This window comes from Phoca vitulina, unplaced genomic scaffold, assembly GCF_004348235.1.
Source record: "Phoca vitulina isolate PV1807 unplaced genomic scaffold, GSC_HSeal_1.0 scaffold25, whole genome shotgun sequence".
Taxonomy (NCBI): domain Eukaryota; kingdom Metazoa; phylum Chordata; class Mammalia; order Carnivora; family Phocidae; genus Phoca; species Phoca vitulina.
In genome coordinates, this window is record NW_022589728.1 from 16,041,660 (window position 1) to 16,060,420 (window position 18,761).

The window sequence follows — 18,761 nt, forward strand, 5'->3', positions numbered from 1 at the left end:
AAAGACAATTAGGGAAGGTGAATAAATACAAAAGAAGAAGAATCAATTAGTGAAGAGATAAAAAGTTAGGACTGGATCTTTGTCAAAGAACATAAGTGCTATTTACAGAACTGTTACCCACAAATGTCACGGCAATGGCACTTTTTTTTTACATAATAGTTTATCTCTCTAGTGAAAAATACACTCAATCCTTGTCTGGGAAATAAACTACTGAACTTTTTTCCCCTCATTTTCATTAGTTAAGTAGTTGAACAATATTCAGTGTGGCACAAAGGAATCCAGGTCTACTTGAGACCTAAAATGAGTAAAATCTGAGTAGCACAGTAACACATATTATAGCCCAGATTGCTTATGCTTATTGCGTATTGTTGGAGAGTAAATAGCTTTGAATCACATTGTTATGATGACTTTATTCCATGGTCCCTAGGAATGCTGTGGGATTTGATTTTCTAGACCTTTCTTTTTTGGGTTAAAACATCCCATCTATGGAATAAGTTAGAAAAACTGTGGAGTGGCCATGTTATCCACAGCCAGAAGACTCTATCCACCTGCAGTGGGGTGGGTTCCATCTCCAAGGCCTCTCTGTATGGTAACTCTAGAGATTAAAATAAGAGGGGGAAAGTTCTATAAATAAATATGGAGAATTTCAGTTTAGAAAGAAAACACTGATTTGAATCAATTCCTTTAGAAAAATAAAATTTTCAAAGCCTTTGCTTTTGGATTCTTTCCCTTAAAAAGTAAGTGCCATTTTAACTTCAAAATATGTCCTGTTTTTAGAATTGGGGTATTAAGCTACGTACTATTGCCCACAAATGCATCAGAGTCACAAATGCTGTGGTCAAAAGTCTTTACCCTTCTTCAGTTGACTGGTGATTTCATATGTTCTAGAAATATTTTTATCTTTTGGCATGATGCTCTATACCATATGGCACAACACACTGACAAGCAAAAAGGGTAGAACTAGTTTGAAATATATACACATATATACACACATATATTTATACATTTATATATTCACACACACACACACACTGAATGTATAGTGAAAGAATTTGCATGTATGCCTGAAAAGAAATATAAGGGCAAAGTTACACATTCTGCAAATAGTACTGAGGTTCTCTGTCCATGTGAAAAAGGCCATTCAAAATCCAAAGCAAGATTGAAAGTTCACTATAGGCCTGAAAGCATTCAGGAGACATATCAAGAACCACTATGCTTTGTGACATCGAGTAATATTTGAACTGTCTGTAACACTTTCTCACACAATATTTAATGCTGCTTCTATAAGTGAAATAAGAACTGCAGCAATGACACGTGCAACAGCTTGTATAATCCTCTTCTGAAGGATTGTTAAAATGGGAAACACACTAAACTGTCTTCAATTGATTACCAAAGGGTGAAATAGCCTTCCCCTTTGATTCCAGGTTGCTTCAACATTGTTTTCCCTTTGAAAATAGTGATCTTGAATCAAATTTTACAAGTTTTCAGAAAGAGTGAGATGTGACTCTCAGCCTGCTTACTATTCTTTGTGGTCAAGAGGCATGTTCTTCTAGAAGAAAACACAGAGGAAAAGCTTCTTGATGACTTCTTGGAGACGACACCAAAAGCATAGGAAACAAAAGCAACAATAAACAAGTGGGACTACACCTAACTAAAAAGCTTCCGCACAGCAAATGAAACAATCAATAAAATGAAAAAGCAACCTACAGAATGGGAGAAAATATTTACAAACCATATATCTGATGAAGCATTCATCTCCAAAATCTATAGGGAACTCCTACAACTCAAATGCAAAACAAACAGATTAAATATGGACAAAGGAGGGGCACCTGGTTGGCTCAGTTGGTTAGCATCTGCCTTCAGCTCAGGTCATGATCCCTACGTTCTGGGATCAAGCCCCGCATTGGGCTCCCTGCTTAGCAGGAAAGTCTGCTTCTCCCTCTTCCTCTCCCTCTGCTCGTGTGCTCTCTCTCTCTCTCTTGCTTGCTCTCTCTCAAATAAATAAATCTTAAAAAAAAATGAAAAATAAAAATGGACAAAGGAACTAAATAGACATTTTTCTAAAGAAGACATATTAATGGCCAACAGGTATATGAAAAGGTGCTCAACAACACTAATCATCAGGGAAAGGCAAATCAAAACCACAATGATCGCATGGCAGGATGGCTATTAGCAAAAAAACCAAGGGGCATCTGGGTGGTTTAGTCGGTTAAGCATCTGACTCTTGATTTAGGCTCAGGTCATGATCTCTGGGTCGTGGGATCAAGCCCTGTGTTGGGCTCTGTGCTCAGGAGGGAGTCTGCTTGAGATACCCTCTCTCCTCCCTCTGCCCCTCCCCCCAACTCATGTAACACACTCTATTTCTCTCTCTCTCTCAAATAAATAAATAAATCTTTAAAAAAAAAACAACAACAAAGGATAACAAGTGTGGGCAAATACGTAGATAAAATGGAACTCTTATACACTACTGTTGGGAATGTTGGTGCAGCTACTCTGGAAAACAGTATGGAATTTCCTCAGAAAATTAAAAATGGAACCACTGAATAATCCAGTAATCACACTTCTGGGTATATATTAAGAAATAATTAAAATCAGGATCCCATGATCTGCACTCCCATCTTCATTAAAGCATTATTTACAATAGCCAAGATATGGAAGAAATCTAAGTATCTGTCTACAGATAAATGGATAAAGAAAATGTGGTATATACATACAACAGAAGATTATTAACCCTTAAAAAGGTAGGAAATCCCACCATTTGTGATAACTTGGATGAACCTGAAAGACATTATGCTAAGTAAAATAAGCCAGATGTAGGACAAATACTCCATGATACCACTTATATAAGGAATCTAAAATAGTCAAACTCGTAGAAGAAGAGAGTAGAATGAACAAACATTAACAGGGCTCAGTGGGGAGGAGGAAACAGAAGTATTAGTCAAAGGGCATGAAGTTTGAGTTATACAAAATGAATAAGTCCTAGAGATCTGTATAGCATAGTGCCTATAGTTAATAATACTACATCGTATACTTAAAAATTTGCTAAGAGGATATATATTATGTCAAGGGTTCTTATCATCATCATCATAAATAAACATGGGAGGAAACTTGCTTGTGATGGGTATGTTTATGACAGTTTCATGGATGTATACTTTTTAATAAACTCATCAAATTATATACACTAAATATATACAGATATGTGTATGTCCAAAAGAAGAAAAAAAGGGCAGAGTCCTATGTCATTTGTCCTATTCTCCATTGTATCTGAACAAGAGCATGCAGTGAATCTCAAATCTTCTGCTGAGTCATTAAATGAAAGGGTGCAAAAGCCAGTATATGAGATAAGGAAAAAGACGTATTTTCTCACACTATCCATCAAATGTGACTTTCACACAATCCAGCGCAGCAGAGATATAGCAGACTATCATTATCTGCTTTTCTTAGATTTTTTTTTTGCTTTGCTTAGATTTTTAACACATTCTTCTTTTGAAGTCCTAATGTATTTATTCCTGTCTTAATTAAATTTCTACTTTAATTTGTACTTATAGCAAAAGTTGTATTACATCGTAATACTTTAGTTTTCAGTAAAGAGTTAATGTATATGTCAAAACATTATTGCAAAGATTTAAAAAGAATAAGAGAAAAAGATAAAACAGTGTTAAATTTTTGGACTTGAAGTCAAACACAGTGGGTCTGAATCCTAGACCCCACTACATTCTGGTTGTATGACTTTGGGAACATTATTTAAATGAGACTGACTTCTTACCTCTATAAAGTGAGAAAAGTTATTGTGAGGGAAGATTCAATAAATTTAACACAATAATGAATATAAAATACTTGCCTCTATGTCTAGGAGGCACATAGGAAGTGCTCAAAAGTGTTGGCTGTTCATAATAACAAGTCAAAAACAATTTTATAGTACTATATACTCAATACACAAAAATAGATTAGAGTCAACAATATTGGAGTAGCTAACCCTAAAGTGATAACTGTCCAACACCCGAAGAAGTTGATCCCCTCACATCCTGCCCCAAAAGGACAGCACCGCCAAAATACAATGTCATGACATTAAATCCTCACTAGACATGACTGAGCAACAAGCCATTTGTCTTCCTGAGATAAAGTGGGTTGGATGTTCATAGTTCCAAGGTACAGCTAATACAAAGCAATGCTTTCATCAGCATGATTTTGATTTTCAGGCAGAAAACATAGTGTCTCTAATAGTTTATGAGTAATCATCTTACCATTATTTAAGTGTACTAAGGACCAAAATATGTGTGATTGTATGTGATTAACAAACCAGGCTCAGCCCTTTCTCAAAGGAGTGTTGATCTGTTAAATAAAGTACACTGTCCATCTATACCAGGGAAGGGAATCATAAGCACAGTTATAAAATCCAGTACCTAGAACTGAAAGTTAACCGTACTTACGTTTAAACTCTGAATCTGAAGAAGCAGGAATCATCGGAATTGACTGCACTACAATCGCTATGTTTTCAGTTAGGTTTACACTAAAGAATAACATTGCACTGATACGTTCTCCATTTATAAATATTCATGACAGGTAAGCACTTGCTTAAGACATCTTCACTTTCTAATTAAGCTGCAGAAAATGTGTTATTTATGACATTTGATATATCATTTTTGTATGCAGTTTATATACCTTGCTATTAATATCTACAACTCTAAAATATTCATATTAGAAATAGAGAATTACCACACCGAACTGTCTATTCATGCATTCATCCTTCATTTCTTATGACAAATATTCGCTGAGAAACTAGTCAGTAAAGTAAAGCATTTTAAGTTTCTTCTTCATTATTATCAACTATTTAGGATAAAGTTATGAGGAGAAATGACAATGGATTTAAATCCTGTTACGGTTGCACTTTTATTAAAATTTCTATTAATTCCTGCATTAAGCAATTATAGACTTAATTAATCCTTCCCACTTTCCTATAGACCAAAAAAAAAAAAAAAAGTCCCATCCCAAATACTTCTGTGTTGAAAAAAAATGCCAAAACCATAAAAATGAGCACTCTGGCTATAAAAATGCACGATATAATAGATGTCACCTTCTCTTATTCAGCAAAGTAGCTTTCTATAATTTTGTCCTTTGTCTTTCACAGAAGAGTAACCTGAAGTAGTTTCAGTGGGATTTTACTTTGGATAAAATACAAAAATATTCTCCTACAAGAGGCTGTTAATCTTTTCTCTACAGCTTATGGTTCTCTCTGCTCTCCTACTTTTGGGAAGTCAGTGAAGTATAGGATCCCATCCCCCTAGGTCCTCTCAAATCCTCAGAGTCCTCTTCTGTCTTATCCTCCAGGCTGTGGGCAGCAGGACGTAGGGATGCACCAAGTCTGGGAAATAAGAAATCTGACCAGTTCACATCTGGATCTCAATGCCTACAATCTAAGACTTATTTTCAAAATGATTTTAAAGATTCAGAGATGCTAGATACATAACAAGCTTTCAAAACTTATTTGTATATTGATGGATAAGGAACAAAGACTGATGAGTAGTCCATGATGATCTGTGAAGTTTAGGACCCCAAATTCTCAAATTATTATGCATTAGTATAGTGATGAAGGCACTGAGTGTTTAGAAATGTTTGTTTTCTGTCCTACTCCTCCTCACAGGCAACCAGAGAAGTCGCCCAAGGCCCAGTCTTTTCTACTCTTTGAACTTTCTTACAAAAGGCCGTGTAGTTTAAGACCAAGGGCATGGCAGATACGACGCCTGCATTAGTTTTCTATGGCTACTGTAAAAAATTAGCGCAAATTTGTGGCTTACACAACACAGATGTATTATCTTACAGCTCTGTAGCCCAGAAGTCCAAAGTGGGTCTAGGACTAAAATCAAGATGTTAGCAGGGCTAGGTTCTTTTCTGGAAGCTCTAGAGGAGAATCCTTGTCTTTCCAGCTTCCAGAGGCTGCCCACACATTCTTTGTCCCTTAGACTCCTTAATCCATCTCCAAAGCCACCGGTGGTTGGTAGACTTCTTCTCCTACCTCCTTCTTCATTCCATGGTAATTTGTGATTACACTGGGCCCACCCAAAAGTTCAGGATAATCCCTCATTTTAAGGTTAGCTGATTAACAACCTTCGTTTCATCTGCAACCTTAATCTCCCCTTTGCCAAGTAACCTAACATTTTCATAGGTTCTGGGAATGAAGGTGAGAACAACTTTGGGGCTGAGCGGGCTTTATTCTGTCTACCATAACTATAAGGGACCTGGAATCAAAAACCCAGTTCTACTTCTGAGTAAATCTGCAACCTCAGGCAAATGAGCTTATCTCTTATTGTGTTAGTCTCTTCCTCTGAAAAATAGCTTAGTAACAGTTATCTCATGAACCACAGTGAAGATTAAATGAGATAACGTATGCAAAACATCTCAGCACAAACTGTGGCATAAAGTAGGGCCTCAACATTGTTCTTTTCTGTCTTCCCTTACCCTCTTCTCAAAAATCAACAGGATAGTGGGGTGGAGCTGGATGTTGGATCCAGGTCCATCTGACTTCATAGCCATGCTCTTTGCCTTACACTACACTGCCTTCTACAAGAAGGTCCCATTGTTGGGGAACAATAAGCCATGGATGACTTTACATACATAAATAGTCCCACATTTCTAAGGTAAGCACTTCAAGATTTTATTCTTATAGAGGTAACGGATTTATGCTGAACTAGTATAACTTCTGAATTGATTTCTCTTACACAAAGAGATATCTTCTAAAAGATTGCTGGGATTTATCAGTAAATATGATTACAGCATTTAGCAATCCTTAATGTTGGCCTAATCAACAACATATTAAATGGTCACTTTAAAGGACACACAAACAGTGAAGTGTTTTCAGAGCTCACATGTTCCTGTAATTATACAATAGGAAGATTCTCTACCTTCAGGACCTTCTTTTTTTAAGTTACAAAGTAAAACAGCAAAGCAAGCCTGAAATCTGTCTCAAATGGTAACAAGACGATCCAAACACTACAGTTTAATAAGGGAAACTGTAGCACCACGCATAACTGATTACTTGTTGCCACAAATGTGCCTGGAGGTCTCTCTAGCACCTTCTATGTAAAAACATAAAAATCCACCTGCTAAACTCAGCACAATCTTGAGTAGAAAATTACTTTGCTTTCAGCTGCCCACATCTTTTTCCTATATTTTGTCATGAGAAAAGAGGAAGAAACAAGAAAAAATCCACTAATGATTGCAACCTAGCTCTTCTCATTGTCTAGGCAGTGTTAACAGTGTGAGGGATCTAGAGCACCATAGGTCTAGCTTGGGAGTAATTAATCAATTAGAAAGAGGAAATAATTGACTTATGTGATACAGTGATGTCAACAAATCAACATTTCAAAATAACTCATTATCTACATAACCTTGACATCTTACAACTTGAAAAGAAATCACTGAATTTTTACTTTGACTCATCTTATCAGCATTTAAATCTTATTTCTGACTAATTACAGCATTTTGGGGGGCATGGGGATATGTGTGTTGGGGGAGAGGGAAAGAAAATCGTCCCATTTTTTCTCCTAATCAGCAACTAGGAAAAAAGGGTTTCTGGGAAGTGACAGAGAAACTTAATGGTGCAAGTCAATTGTCTTTGAAGTGATAGCACTCCATTTACAAAATGTATTTACATTTCTCATGCACTTTGCTTCTCACATCTACCTAGTGTAGTAGCTGTTGTTTCCATTTTCCAGTTAAGGAAAATGACTCAGACAAGTTAGGCACAGTCAGGGGTCACAGAATCCAAGGACCCTTTGAATCTCCTGCTGAGGAAGGGGATTCTCTCTGAGGTAGTCTGGAAAATGTCTTATGGTGAGGCAACCTCTTCTTCTGGGCTCAATCTTTTTTTTTTTTTTTTTTTTTATAGATTTTAATTATTTATTTGAGAGACAGAATGAGAGAGGGAGAGAGAGAGCATGAGAGGGGGGAGGGTCAGAAGGAGAAGCAGACTCCCCGCTGAGCAGGGAGCCTGATGTGGGACTCGATCCTGGGACTCCAGGATCATGACCTGAGCCGAAGGCAGTCGCCTAACCAACTGAACCACCCAGGCACCCCTGGGTTCAATCTTTGAGGTGTTTCTCCAGTTGAAGACCTACACAGTGCAAGTTCAGTTGTGTTCTCAGAACCTACTATTCTCCACCAGCACCTTCGGAAGTGTCTCAGCTTGGCCAAAATCTTACTCTTAGTCCAGTAAGACTCTGACCTCCAGAACTGTAAGAGAATAGGTCTGTGTTGTTTAACATCACTGAATTTGTAAAATTTTGGTATAGCAGCCATAGGAAACTAGTGCAATTTTGGTAACTGGAAGTGGCATGCTGCTGTGACAAATACCTAAAAACATACACATGACTTTGGGCAATGGGCAGAGGCTAGAAGAATTTTGAGGAAGATGATAGAAAAAAATCCAGATTGCCTTGAACGGATGATGAGTAGAAATACAGATGTTAACAACTCCCTTAGTGAGGACTCAGAAGAAAGTGAGGACTATGGGAGAGAATATATATATATATATATATATATCTTAAAGAATATTTACACCATCCTAAATAGACCATAAGTAAAAATATTAACATCAAAGGCACTGCTGGTGAGGGCTCAGATTAAATGAGGAACATGCCACTGTAAACTGGACAAAAGGGATTCTTGTCTTACAGTTGCAGAAAGCGCAACTATATTGTGCACTGCAGTTACATGGAAAGCAGAATTTGTACAGGATGAACTTGGATATTTAGCTAAGGAGATTTCTAAGCAATGTGTTGAAGGGGTAGCCTAGTTTGTCTGGCTGCTTATAGTAAAATGTGAGAGGGAAGACGTAAAAGGGAAGAATTCTTGGGCACAGAGGGACCAGGAAATGATGCTTTGGGAAATTCTCAGCCTATCCAGACAGCAAACTAGGAGAGTCACTGTCAAAAAAGAGTGCTCTGGAGAGAAAGCCAAGGATGTGGCTGGACACATTTTGCTAGTGCCTGAGAAAAATCAAAAGGTTGGCGTATTCTGTTAAAATCAAGGATAGATGGAGACCAGCCTTGAAGCTTCCCTCGGCAGACAGAACCACTGTAGTCATTCAGGCAAAGCTTAATTTAGCTTATTTTGCGAGAATAACTTGATCTGGATTATTTCTTGCATGTGCCTCTGGAAATGATAAGCAAAACTTGAACTATTTCCCAAGTAACCACTGAAAACTGTAATAACGAAATCCATTACTATGAAGAATAAACAGTCACTACTCTCTCACTATATAAGCTGCTTTATAAAAATATACCCCTGAGTCTCATTTCATGTTCTGGTTTGAGCACTTCCAGTTTGCGAACTGTCTTTTTGGTGTGTGCACAATAATTTCTTACTAATTACTACTTCAGTGATTCATTGGTTTCACGTTGGCTATTTTGAACTTTTGACAATTTAGTCATACACACTTACTCACATGTACAGTATTGGTCAACCAGCGAAAAGATGAGGCATGTGACAGTTTCCCCTCAGCCATGTCAAAAGAAGCCAGGACTGTAAATGGAATGATCCAAGAAAAATCTGTGGAGGAGCCTCTTATTGATGGAGTCAGTCCCTGAGACGTACATGAAAGACCCACAATGTTCTTGGGAATTTTTGTCCCAGGATGGATCATATTGAGATCCCCGCACTAATTTACATGATTTAAATGGTGAGATTTGGGACTTTGGAGCTGACTCAGATTTATGTGAGATCTTGGACCTTGTGTTGATACTGTGATAGGTTGAGATTTTTGTGAACGCTGGGACAGGGTGGTATATTTTGCATGTAAGATGGACATAAATCTTTGGAGGTTAGAGGGAGCATTGTGGTAGGAAGAATGATGTTTCCCAAAGATGTCCATGTCTTAATCCCCCAAACCTATGAATATGTTACCTTACATCACAAAAAGGGCTTTGCAGATGTGACTAAATTAAGGACCTTGAGATGGGAAGATTATCCTGGATTATCTGGGTGGGTTCAACATAATCACAAGGGTTCTTATAAGTCAGAGGCAGAAGCATCAGAGTATGAAAAAAAAAATGAATTCTGGTGGCCTTTAGAAACTGGAAGAAATAAGGAAATGGATTCTCCCCTAGTTCCACCAAATGCAAACACTTTGATTGGGGCCAGTAAGGTCCATTTCTAACTTCTGTTTCCAGAACTGCAGGATTTAAAAATCTATGTTACTGCCCCCTCCCTATCATATTTTCTGTGAACACCGTCCTCTATTCATAACAAGCCCTTTAACTATAAATGTCCCCTTTAACACATATATAAGTTAGTGCCACTCTGTATTTCATTTATTTAGAAGAATTTAACCATTTTATATTTATTTTATATTGTTCTGGTAGGACTAACTTTTGTCATTTTTGCAGGGAATGGGAGGTAGGGAAAGAATAATAGATACATGTTTGTTTTCAAGTTGGCCTTGCTAACCAGACTCTGTTTTTATATGTTGTCTTTATAATAATTTAGAAAGTATCTATATTTAAGTCAATTATGGGGCGCCTGGGTGGCTCAGTCGTTGAGTGTCTGCCTTTGGCTCAGGTCATGATCCCAAGGTCCTGGGATCGAGCCCCGAATCAGGCTCTCTGCTCAGCGGGAAGCCTGCTTCTCCTTCTCCCACTCGCCCTGCTTGTGTTCCCTCTCTCTCTGTGTCTCTCTCTGTCAAAGAAATAAATAAGATCTTTAAAAATATATATATATATTTAAGTCAATTATTAGTAAAAAATGGTGATTTTTAAAAACATATGTATATGATTAATGACTTGCTGGAAATGAACTGAGTTCCTAGCACCACCCAAATCTTATCTTGAATTTATCAGTTTTATTTTAAATGTGGCCTTGGCTGAGGGATAGACACTGTGGAAGATGGAACCTACATAGAATCAAGTAACACTGAATTAAAGTATCCTAAATTCTCAGGTTGGGTTCTAAAGCAAGAGCACAGCCATTGGAAAAGGCAATCTGAGGGGAGGGCATGGCACATCCCAGGAAAATCACTGAAAATTTGCATGGGGGAAAAAAAGCAACACTCCCTTCTAGAGTATTCATCCATGCACATTCTAGAAATGTCCCCAGGTATCTGAATGCGGTACAATGGTGCAAACCTTTGAGAAACAACCTGTATCACACAAACATATACATATAAACATATCTGTGTGTATATATACCTACGCAAACATCTAATCGCAAACAGAAAATACAGTGATTTCGAGTGAATGTTTCTATTTGAAATATTTGTTTCTACTTCCACATTTCAAATCTGATAAAGAAGTGACACACTTCTAGCGTTGTGTTGTTATTGGTTTTGTTCTAATAAAAATAATACAGTAAATGCACAAAATGCACACTATAAACTCATTTAGTAGTCACCAAACTCCCATGATGTATTATTACTGCGTTTTTCCACATGAGGTACAGTGATGTAAACTGAGGCACAGAGAAGTACTCAGAATTATTGTTCGTACCAGACACTGCCATTCTCCTGAAACATTTCACTTTTAACTCAAGGAAATGTAAGAAAATTCCCCTCGAAATGTTCTACGAATTCTACGCCATAAAGCATCAACTCATTGGAACTCGGCACCAAAATGTGTGTGTTTGGAAGCCATGCGTGATGCATAATGAATAATGCAAACCTAGGGCTTATTACATACAACCTACACGGGAGCAGCAAATCGAATTCGGTCCCAACGCTTTAATATGTATGCGTATGTATGGGGAAGACGCAGAAGAAGCCTTTGTCATTACACACAATCCCCCAACACTCCGCTGCCCCGCAGCAAGTTCTGACTATACGCACTTGAAATCACTGGGGTCGCGGGGGGGGGGGCGGGGCGGTTCTCCCTCGGCCTGCCGGGTCGCGCACAGTCCGCGGGGCCCAGGGCGCATGCGTGGCCCGGCCAGCCGGGCCGCGCGGTAAGGCCGCCGGGGCGCTTACCTGGTGCGCCCGGCGCGCAGGCACAGGACCACGAGTAGCAGGGCCGCGGCGAGGGCCAGGCCCGGGAAGCTGAGTAGCTGCGGCAGCAACGGCTCCAGCGAGAAGAGGCCCATGCCCGCGGACACGTCTTCCGCCGTGTGGTTCCCGCGCGGCCGCAGCGGACAGCCAGGGGTCTCTCTCGGGGCGGCGACACTCCTGCTTCCCGCGGCGTCTCTCGGCGACTCTTTCCCGGTCCGGGCGCCAGAGGCGGGCCTGCTCGCGGCGCTGCCAGGAATGTCACCGCGGGCCCCCGAGGCTGAGTCTCAAAGTTCTTGCACTCCCCTCCCCCGGCCCAGCCCCCACCCACGCGCACCGCCCCGCTCCGCGACCGCCTCCGGCCAGGCGGCTTCTGGAAAAACGGCGCCTGGGTTCCTAGGGGCCGGAAGGAGGGCCAGAGAAGAGGGGGAAGGGGTTAGGATTTCCTGACGACGAACCTCTGAAGGCCTGGAGGAGGGAGATTTCTGTTCAGTTTTGGAAGTGAGTCGCTTGGGTTTCTCATCCCCTAGCCCGCGCCCCTCAGGAGGAGGGACCCTGCCTGCTCCTAGAACAGCGTTGGGACTGTGCCCGCTGCTCAGTGGCACCGCTGATCTCTTAGGTACGACCCAGAGAACAGAGAACCCTGCGAGCGGCAGGTACCTGTAATGCGCGCTGCCTCCAGCCTGGTCCCGGCCACCTCTTTCGCCCTGCACAGCCTGTTTGCGCACATGCTTTTGTTGAGAGCCTACTGTGTGCGAAGTCTTGTCCGAGAGGTTAGGAATGGAGACCAGGGCCGGGAGGCATACAGTCCAGGAATAGAGAAGAAAGACCAGTCTATTGCAGAACAACGCTAAGGGCCGAAATAGAAGTGGTAGAAGCCCCACAGGTTGTTCTTACAAAGGATAAGGGAGAAACGTTTAAAATATCTTTGCTGGAGTAAGGCCCGTTCACCAGGGACTGAACACATGTTTGTTACTCTCCACACCAAACTTGAGATGTAATTTTTAGCAGTATTTTAGAGAACATATAATGGTACTCTGGCTAAGTAATTTACCCTCGTTGCTCAGTTGATAAGTAACTAATAACCATTCTTGCCACTGTGTTTTCTACTTTATGTTAAGATTTTATTTGCACCGTTCTCTGGACTATTACAACAGCTTGTGGACTGATCTCAGACCTTTGACCTTTCCAGCCCATCCTCCCCATTGGCACCTCTCTACAACACAGACCTATTCTGCTTTTAACCTATTCAAAACTCTTAATGATAATGCCTTTGTGACTAAGTCATAAATCTTCCACCTGCAATGAGAAGCCCTCCACAATTTGTCTCCATTGTATAACTCCCACAGCTAGTACAGTTCCATATACACTAACTCTTGAGCCACGGAGTCCCTCACAGTCTGCCCTTTCACACCTTTGCTTATGATATTTGCTCTGCCTGAAAAGTTTTCCTCTCTCCCCTAAATACTAAAATTCTACCTACCTCTCAAGGTCTAATTCAAATCCCACTTCCTCCTAGAAATTATCCCTAACTCTTCTTTTGTAATTAAGATCTCCATCCTCCATACTTTTAACACTGTCTCAACTTTTCACCCCATCACATTTTTCTACCATATCTGAGTTATTTCTAAGTCTCTTTCTTGCTCTAGAACGTGGGAACCATCTCTCAGACAGCCTTGTCTGCACCCACTCTCTAGCCCCCTCCCCTGAGTCCCCATCCCCTGAATCCCACCCCCTGAATCCCTGCCCCTGGGGTTGAGATGACATAATTGTAAGTACTTTGCATGCACCTGGCTCTTAATGCTCCATAACTGAATTAAGCTACTGCATTGCTGTCCTTGGCCCTAAAGCTATAAATGGCTGGGCTAGCATTAGAACACCAATGCTTATGAGTATCTTCATCTTTGACTTTTATTCCAGGGTCTTTCTACTGCCTCTCCTTCCTCCTGTTGTAAATTCAAATATCCAGGAAATCCAAAAGGATACAGTGAACCAACAGCTACTCTGTCTCCTCCAAGGTAAAACAAATTGGTTTCCATCACTGCCTGGCCGGTAGAGCCAGCTTACTGGACGATATCCATGCTGTGCATTTCTGTAACCCCTGCAGAAAGCCCCTCTCACTAATTCTCACAAGCATCCTCAACTTTTTCTTTTATTTTCCATTTGATCTCCTGGATGACTCTTCTGTTTGAAAATATAGGTAAAAATATTAAGCATTAGTCAATCTATTGAACATTTACTATGTACCAGGCATCATGCTAAACATTTTACTTCGTAACAATAATAGCAAGCACCTGCAGTTAATCACACTGTCTTAGGAAAGTGGAAGAAGGAAGACCACACTGTCACCTACTAGATTTGGTTAGCAACTGTGTCATATTCCTACAGTCTCTGTATAGTATTTTACTTTGAACACTTTACGGTGTGCACTTAACAAATTTTGAATGTATGTTTCTCTTACATTTTCCATTTATTTTAAAAGGGACCCCCATTCTGTAAACTGACCTGGTTGAAATAAAATTGGAAGACTTTTTTTATTATTTTGCTCTCGTAACCCAGCATCAGCATCATTATATTCAATCTAGTTCAGTATATTTTACTTCTGAAACATGTCTTTACTCCCATCACTTTTCTGACAGAGATGACTAGTCGCTCTTCTATATCTACTTCCCCCTTGCTTCTCACTAACAGTCCTTGATTTTTAAATCAACATGTATGTGACTGTCCACTACAAAGACTTCTTTCTCAGCCTTCCTTGTAGTTAGATGTGACCAAATTCTAACCAGTAAGCTAAGTTTAAGGTATTAGTTCAGAAAAGTGCCCTTAACAGGAATGAACAGACCCTTTTGCTTCCCTCCTTCCCTTTTCCACTGCTTTGAATGTGGATGCTATGCCTGGAACCCACACAGCCATCTTAGCACATATAAGTATATCCCAAATACTATATTTAGTGTTTGTTGTTTATATGAAATTCAAATTTAACTGGGGATTCTACATTTTTATTAATAAATCTGGCAATTCCAGCTTAATTCCAACACAGGGGTTCATAAGGTATACAGGAGAAGCAACTGTAAAATTCTGGATGCTCAGCAGTCCCCTTCAGAAACAAGCCACAGATTGTTCCTTCAACATCAGTTACCAATGTTAGTGTCTTGTGTACCTTGGCCGTACTAATTAGACCAGGGTTAACAGATCTAAAAGAGTCATGGCGTGGCCCTTAGACTTTGAGGTGTGCAGATGTGGAAATATGTTCAATATAGATAACATCTGGCCTAGTCATCTTTCTCTAGAAAATATTGATTATGAAACACATGGAGAGAGAGAGAAATACAAGCAAAAACAGAAGTGAAATCAGAGAGAGTAAAGGGAGAGGGTGATACAATTGAGTCTCTAAAGTAAGAGTCATGACAATTCAGATGATGGGTCATACTTCAAAGCTTCCTCCGCCTGCCCAGGTGACTCTCATCTGGCAGGTGGTCAGAGCTGCCAGTCTCTTTTTCTGTTGTCTTTCTAATCTAATCTCAAATTCTGGCCCAATTTACTTTGTGGCCTTTTCATTTTAAAGAGCCTGTTTGGAAGTCAACAGAACTTGAATTCTGATATATCCCTCTGCTTTTCAACATGTATGTCCTAATTCTTCTGCTCTTTGATAATACTAGTACATTGGATTGAGACCTCCAAATCCACCGACTTAGTCAACAACATTTTGTTAAGTGCAAATGTTGTCCATGGCACTATACTTGGCCTGCTGGAGCTATAAAAATGAATTAGATGACCCTTACTTCAAAGAGCTGGGACTAAGAGAACAAAAAGGATTGACATCCGAAAGGAGAACAAAAAGAGGCCAGTCCACGTGAGATTGTGGAGTGACAATGGAGAGATTGCAAGCACAAGCACTCATATGGCTTTAATTTTGTGAATTCCTAGGAGGCAAATAAGTGCTGGAGAAAGAGTAGATTACATTCTGGCTTTAGTTGTTGGGAAATATTTGAAAGTCCCCTGGTGAAAATGTCAAAGTGGACTCCACACATTTTTTTTCCCCCAATATTGGGAAGTTCCTAAAATCAGACTTGATTACTCAAGTCTGAAAGGTCCTATCAACTTTTGACATAAAATATAGATTGGGTTTAATTGTATGGGACTAACATAACATAATAAAATAAAATTTTAAAAAATTAAATAAGTCATACCTATAACTAAATAATGACTGTGGTTATCTTTTCCCCCTTCTTCACGAGCTCTGTCTTGACTTTGATTTCCTATCCCCTTCTGTAGATTTAAGACACCCTCTGGGCAAAATTGTGAAACAGAGGAAGGAAAGAAAAGGAAAGAAGGAAGGAATTGAGAGGATTGAGAGGACCTGCCAAGTGCCAGGTACTGCTTCATGTTTTACATGCATTGTCTCATCTAATCTTCAATACCATCTCAGGGGCGCCTGGGTGGCTCAGTTGGTTGGGTGACTGCCTTTAGCTTGGGTCATGGTCCCGGGGTCCTAGGATCGAGTCCCGCATCGGGCTCCCCCTGCTGTGCGGGGAGTCTGCATCTCCCTCTGCCTCTGACTGCCACTCCCCCTGCTTGTGCTCTCTTTCTCTGTGTGTGCGTGTGTGTGTCAAATAAATAAATAAAATCTTAAAAAAAAAAAAAAAATCTCAGATGTAGGTATTCTTTCCTTTTCCATAACAGAAAGACAAGACTCAGAGAGTTTCAGAGCTCCCGTGATTGCTCCTCCATTCCACTGTGAAGTTGCCCCTCCTGTCACTATATCATTTTGCTTTCTTTAGAGCTTTCTTTCACTAACCCTTTACCATATCTGTTTAGTCATTCTTACCTCCATTTTTATGGATCCTGTTTTTACCTTGAGCTGCCCATAACCAAGATACCCCATGGTGACAAATGGGCCTCTGCTTTGTACCTTGGCCTACTGCAGCCCTTGGGTAACTCTGAGGCTGATCTCAGTTTTCCCATCTGTAAAATGATACGAGACTACCTTCCCCTATAGGTTTATGAGGATTAAGTTGTGAGGAGTAAATATATGACAATAGAAATGCCTGGACCTTCTCCCTTTTTCACATTTGAACACCTTCTGCTCCACTGACATAGGGTTTAAGTAGAAGTGAGTTAATTAGACAAATTCAGCCCAGCTGAGGGGTTAGCTTGTTGATATGCTACTTCTGCCTAATTAAAATAGAAAATGTGCCACTTTCTTGTTTCCTTAAGGTGACTATCCTGATTGTGGCTGAGATGGCAATAGTGGTATATACTGAGACTTGAGGCTGCTATAAGCCTGAAAGTTGTTGTTCAGTTGTCACGTTGTAAATAGTGAGGCATCTTAGATACCAGCCCTGAACCTGACTACAAATATCTTAAATTATAATTACTCCCTCTTATTCTGGCTTTCTTTGCAATTTAAACAATGGTATTTATTTTCTCATTAGTTTTCCCTTCTCCCAAAAAGCCAGCTTATAGTATTAACCTAGCACTTAGCTTACACATATAGACATGGCAGGCAAAATGCTTATTAAATAAAATGCTGTTGAGTGAACAGAGTGACCCAACAACAGAGAGTGTTGTTACATTTAAATCTCTTTTTTATAAAGTACAATTTTAGGTAAGACGGGAATGTAATCATTTTGAAGCAGCTTTAAAAATGGTGGAACAGATGGCTCTGATTATCTCCAAGAGGCAAGGAATAGATTAAATAGTTTTGTCATTCTTGTTTAATAGTCTTGGCATTATAACTTATACACACTTGAGTTTTGAATACTCTGGCTTACAAATTCACAATGCCATGTTAAAGCTTAGTTCATTCTCACGATCTGACCCTACTTCTGATGCCAGTATTCGAGATTTATTCTCTCTCTGTCTCTGACTCACTTACTGGCTTTTCCAACATTTCATTTCCCACTTAGCCCTGGAAACCAGATTTCTGAGGACAGAATGTACAGGGATCTCTCTGAGCATTCCTTTACATAAGAACCATTCCCTCTACCTTCACTCCCCAGCTACAGCAGGGCTCTGTTCACTAAAGGAACGTTTTATAGATTAAAAAACAACAACACAACAACAAAAAAACAGACTGGTTCTTGGAGAAGCAACAAAATGTCCTGGTCCAAAATAAAATCTACCCACAGCACCTCTTTCCTACCAGGTTCTGCTGTTTCTACCTGTTACAGGAGAGGTCCTGGGAAACAGACTCAGGGAGAGACCAGTGCAGGAGTTTAGTATTAGGGCAAGCTCTCAGAATCAGCACCAGGGGTGGGAGAGTGAGGCAAACACATAGACGGAGAGTTTGGGCTGGGATGCAATTTCAACAAGACTCAGCCCCTGAGGATATCTAGAACTCAGATGGCCCTTCAGAATTTGTCCCCAAATAGGGTGAAGGTTTAGATCTTTAGAGCACAGTAGCAACAAGTCATTTATTGCTTTGTGGACTGCCCTCAGGATGGTGAGGAGGATGACCTTAGACAAGGGAGCTCTCTGTAGCTGAAGACAGTTTCTGAAAGCAGCTGGTGAACTCCCAGAAGCTGGGAGCACAGGTCTTCCCATTCTGACAAAGAAACTGAGCAACACAACACAGTGTCCACTAAATACACAGTGTCTACTGTGGTGCCACAGAAATATTTCAGGGGCAGGGGCACCTGACTGGCTCAGTTGGTAGAACGTGCTACTCCCGATCTCAGGGTTGTGAGTTTGAGCCCCACTTTAGGTGAAGAGATTACTTAAAAATAAAATCTTAAAAAAAAAAAAAAGAAGAAGTATTTCAGGGGCAGATAGCACATCGATGGTGATGATTCTT

At 40.1% G+C, this 18,761-nt stretch overlaps 1 protein-coding gene and 1 long non-coding RNA gene across 3 annotated transcripts in view; one reads left to right on the forward strand and one right to left on the reverse strand.

Annotated features, from left to right (window-relative positions):
* The window catches only part of LOC116642934 (cytochrome P450 7B1), a 172,682-nt gene extending 160,155 nt beyond the window's left edge, over window positions 1–12,527 (reverse strand). The window contains exon 1 of the mRNA XM_032421556.1: window positions 11,951–12,527. Coding sequence (XP_032277447.1) covers window positions 11,951–12,063 — 113 coding nt within the window. The 5' untranslated portion in view covers window positions 12,064–12,527. The remainder of the gene's footprint in view (window positions 1–11,950) is intronic.
* Window positions 12,416–18,761, forward strand: part of LOC116642935 — a 32,111-nt gene continuing 25,765 nt past the window's right edge. Inside the window, exons 1-3 of one of the 2 annotated variants that reach the window (XR_004301449.1) lie at window positions 12,416–12,466; window positions 13,886–13,983; window positions 16,241–16,339. This is a non-coding gene — a long non-coding RNA (uncharacterized LOC116642935). Of the gene's footprint in view, window positions 12,467–12,497; window positions 12,585–13,885; window positions 13,984–16,240; window positions 16,340–18,761 lie in introns of those variants that run through there. The other variant, XR_004301448.1, reaches the window with a different exon arrangement.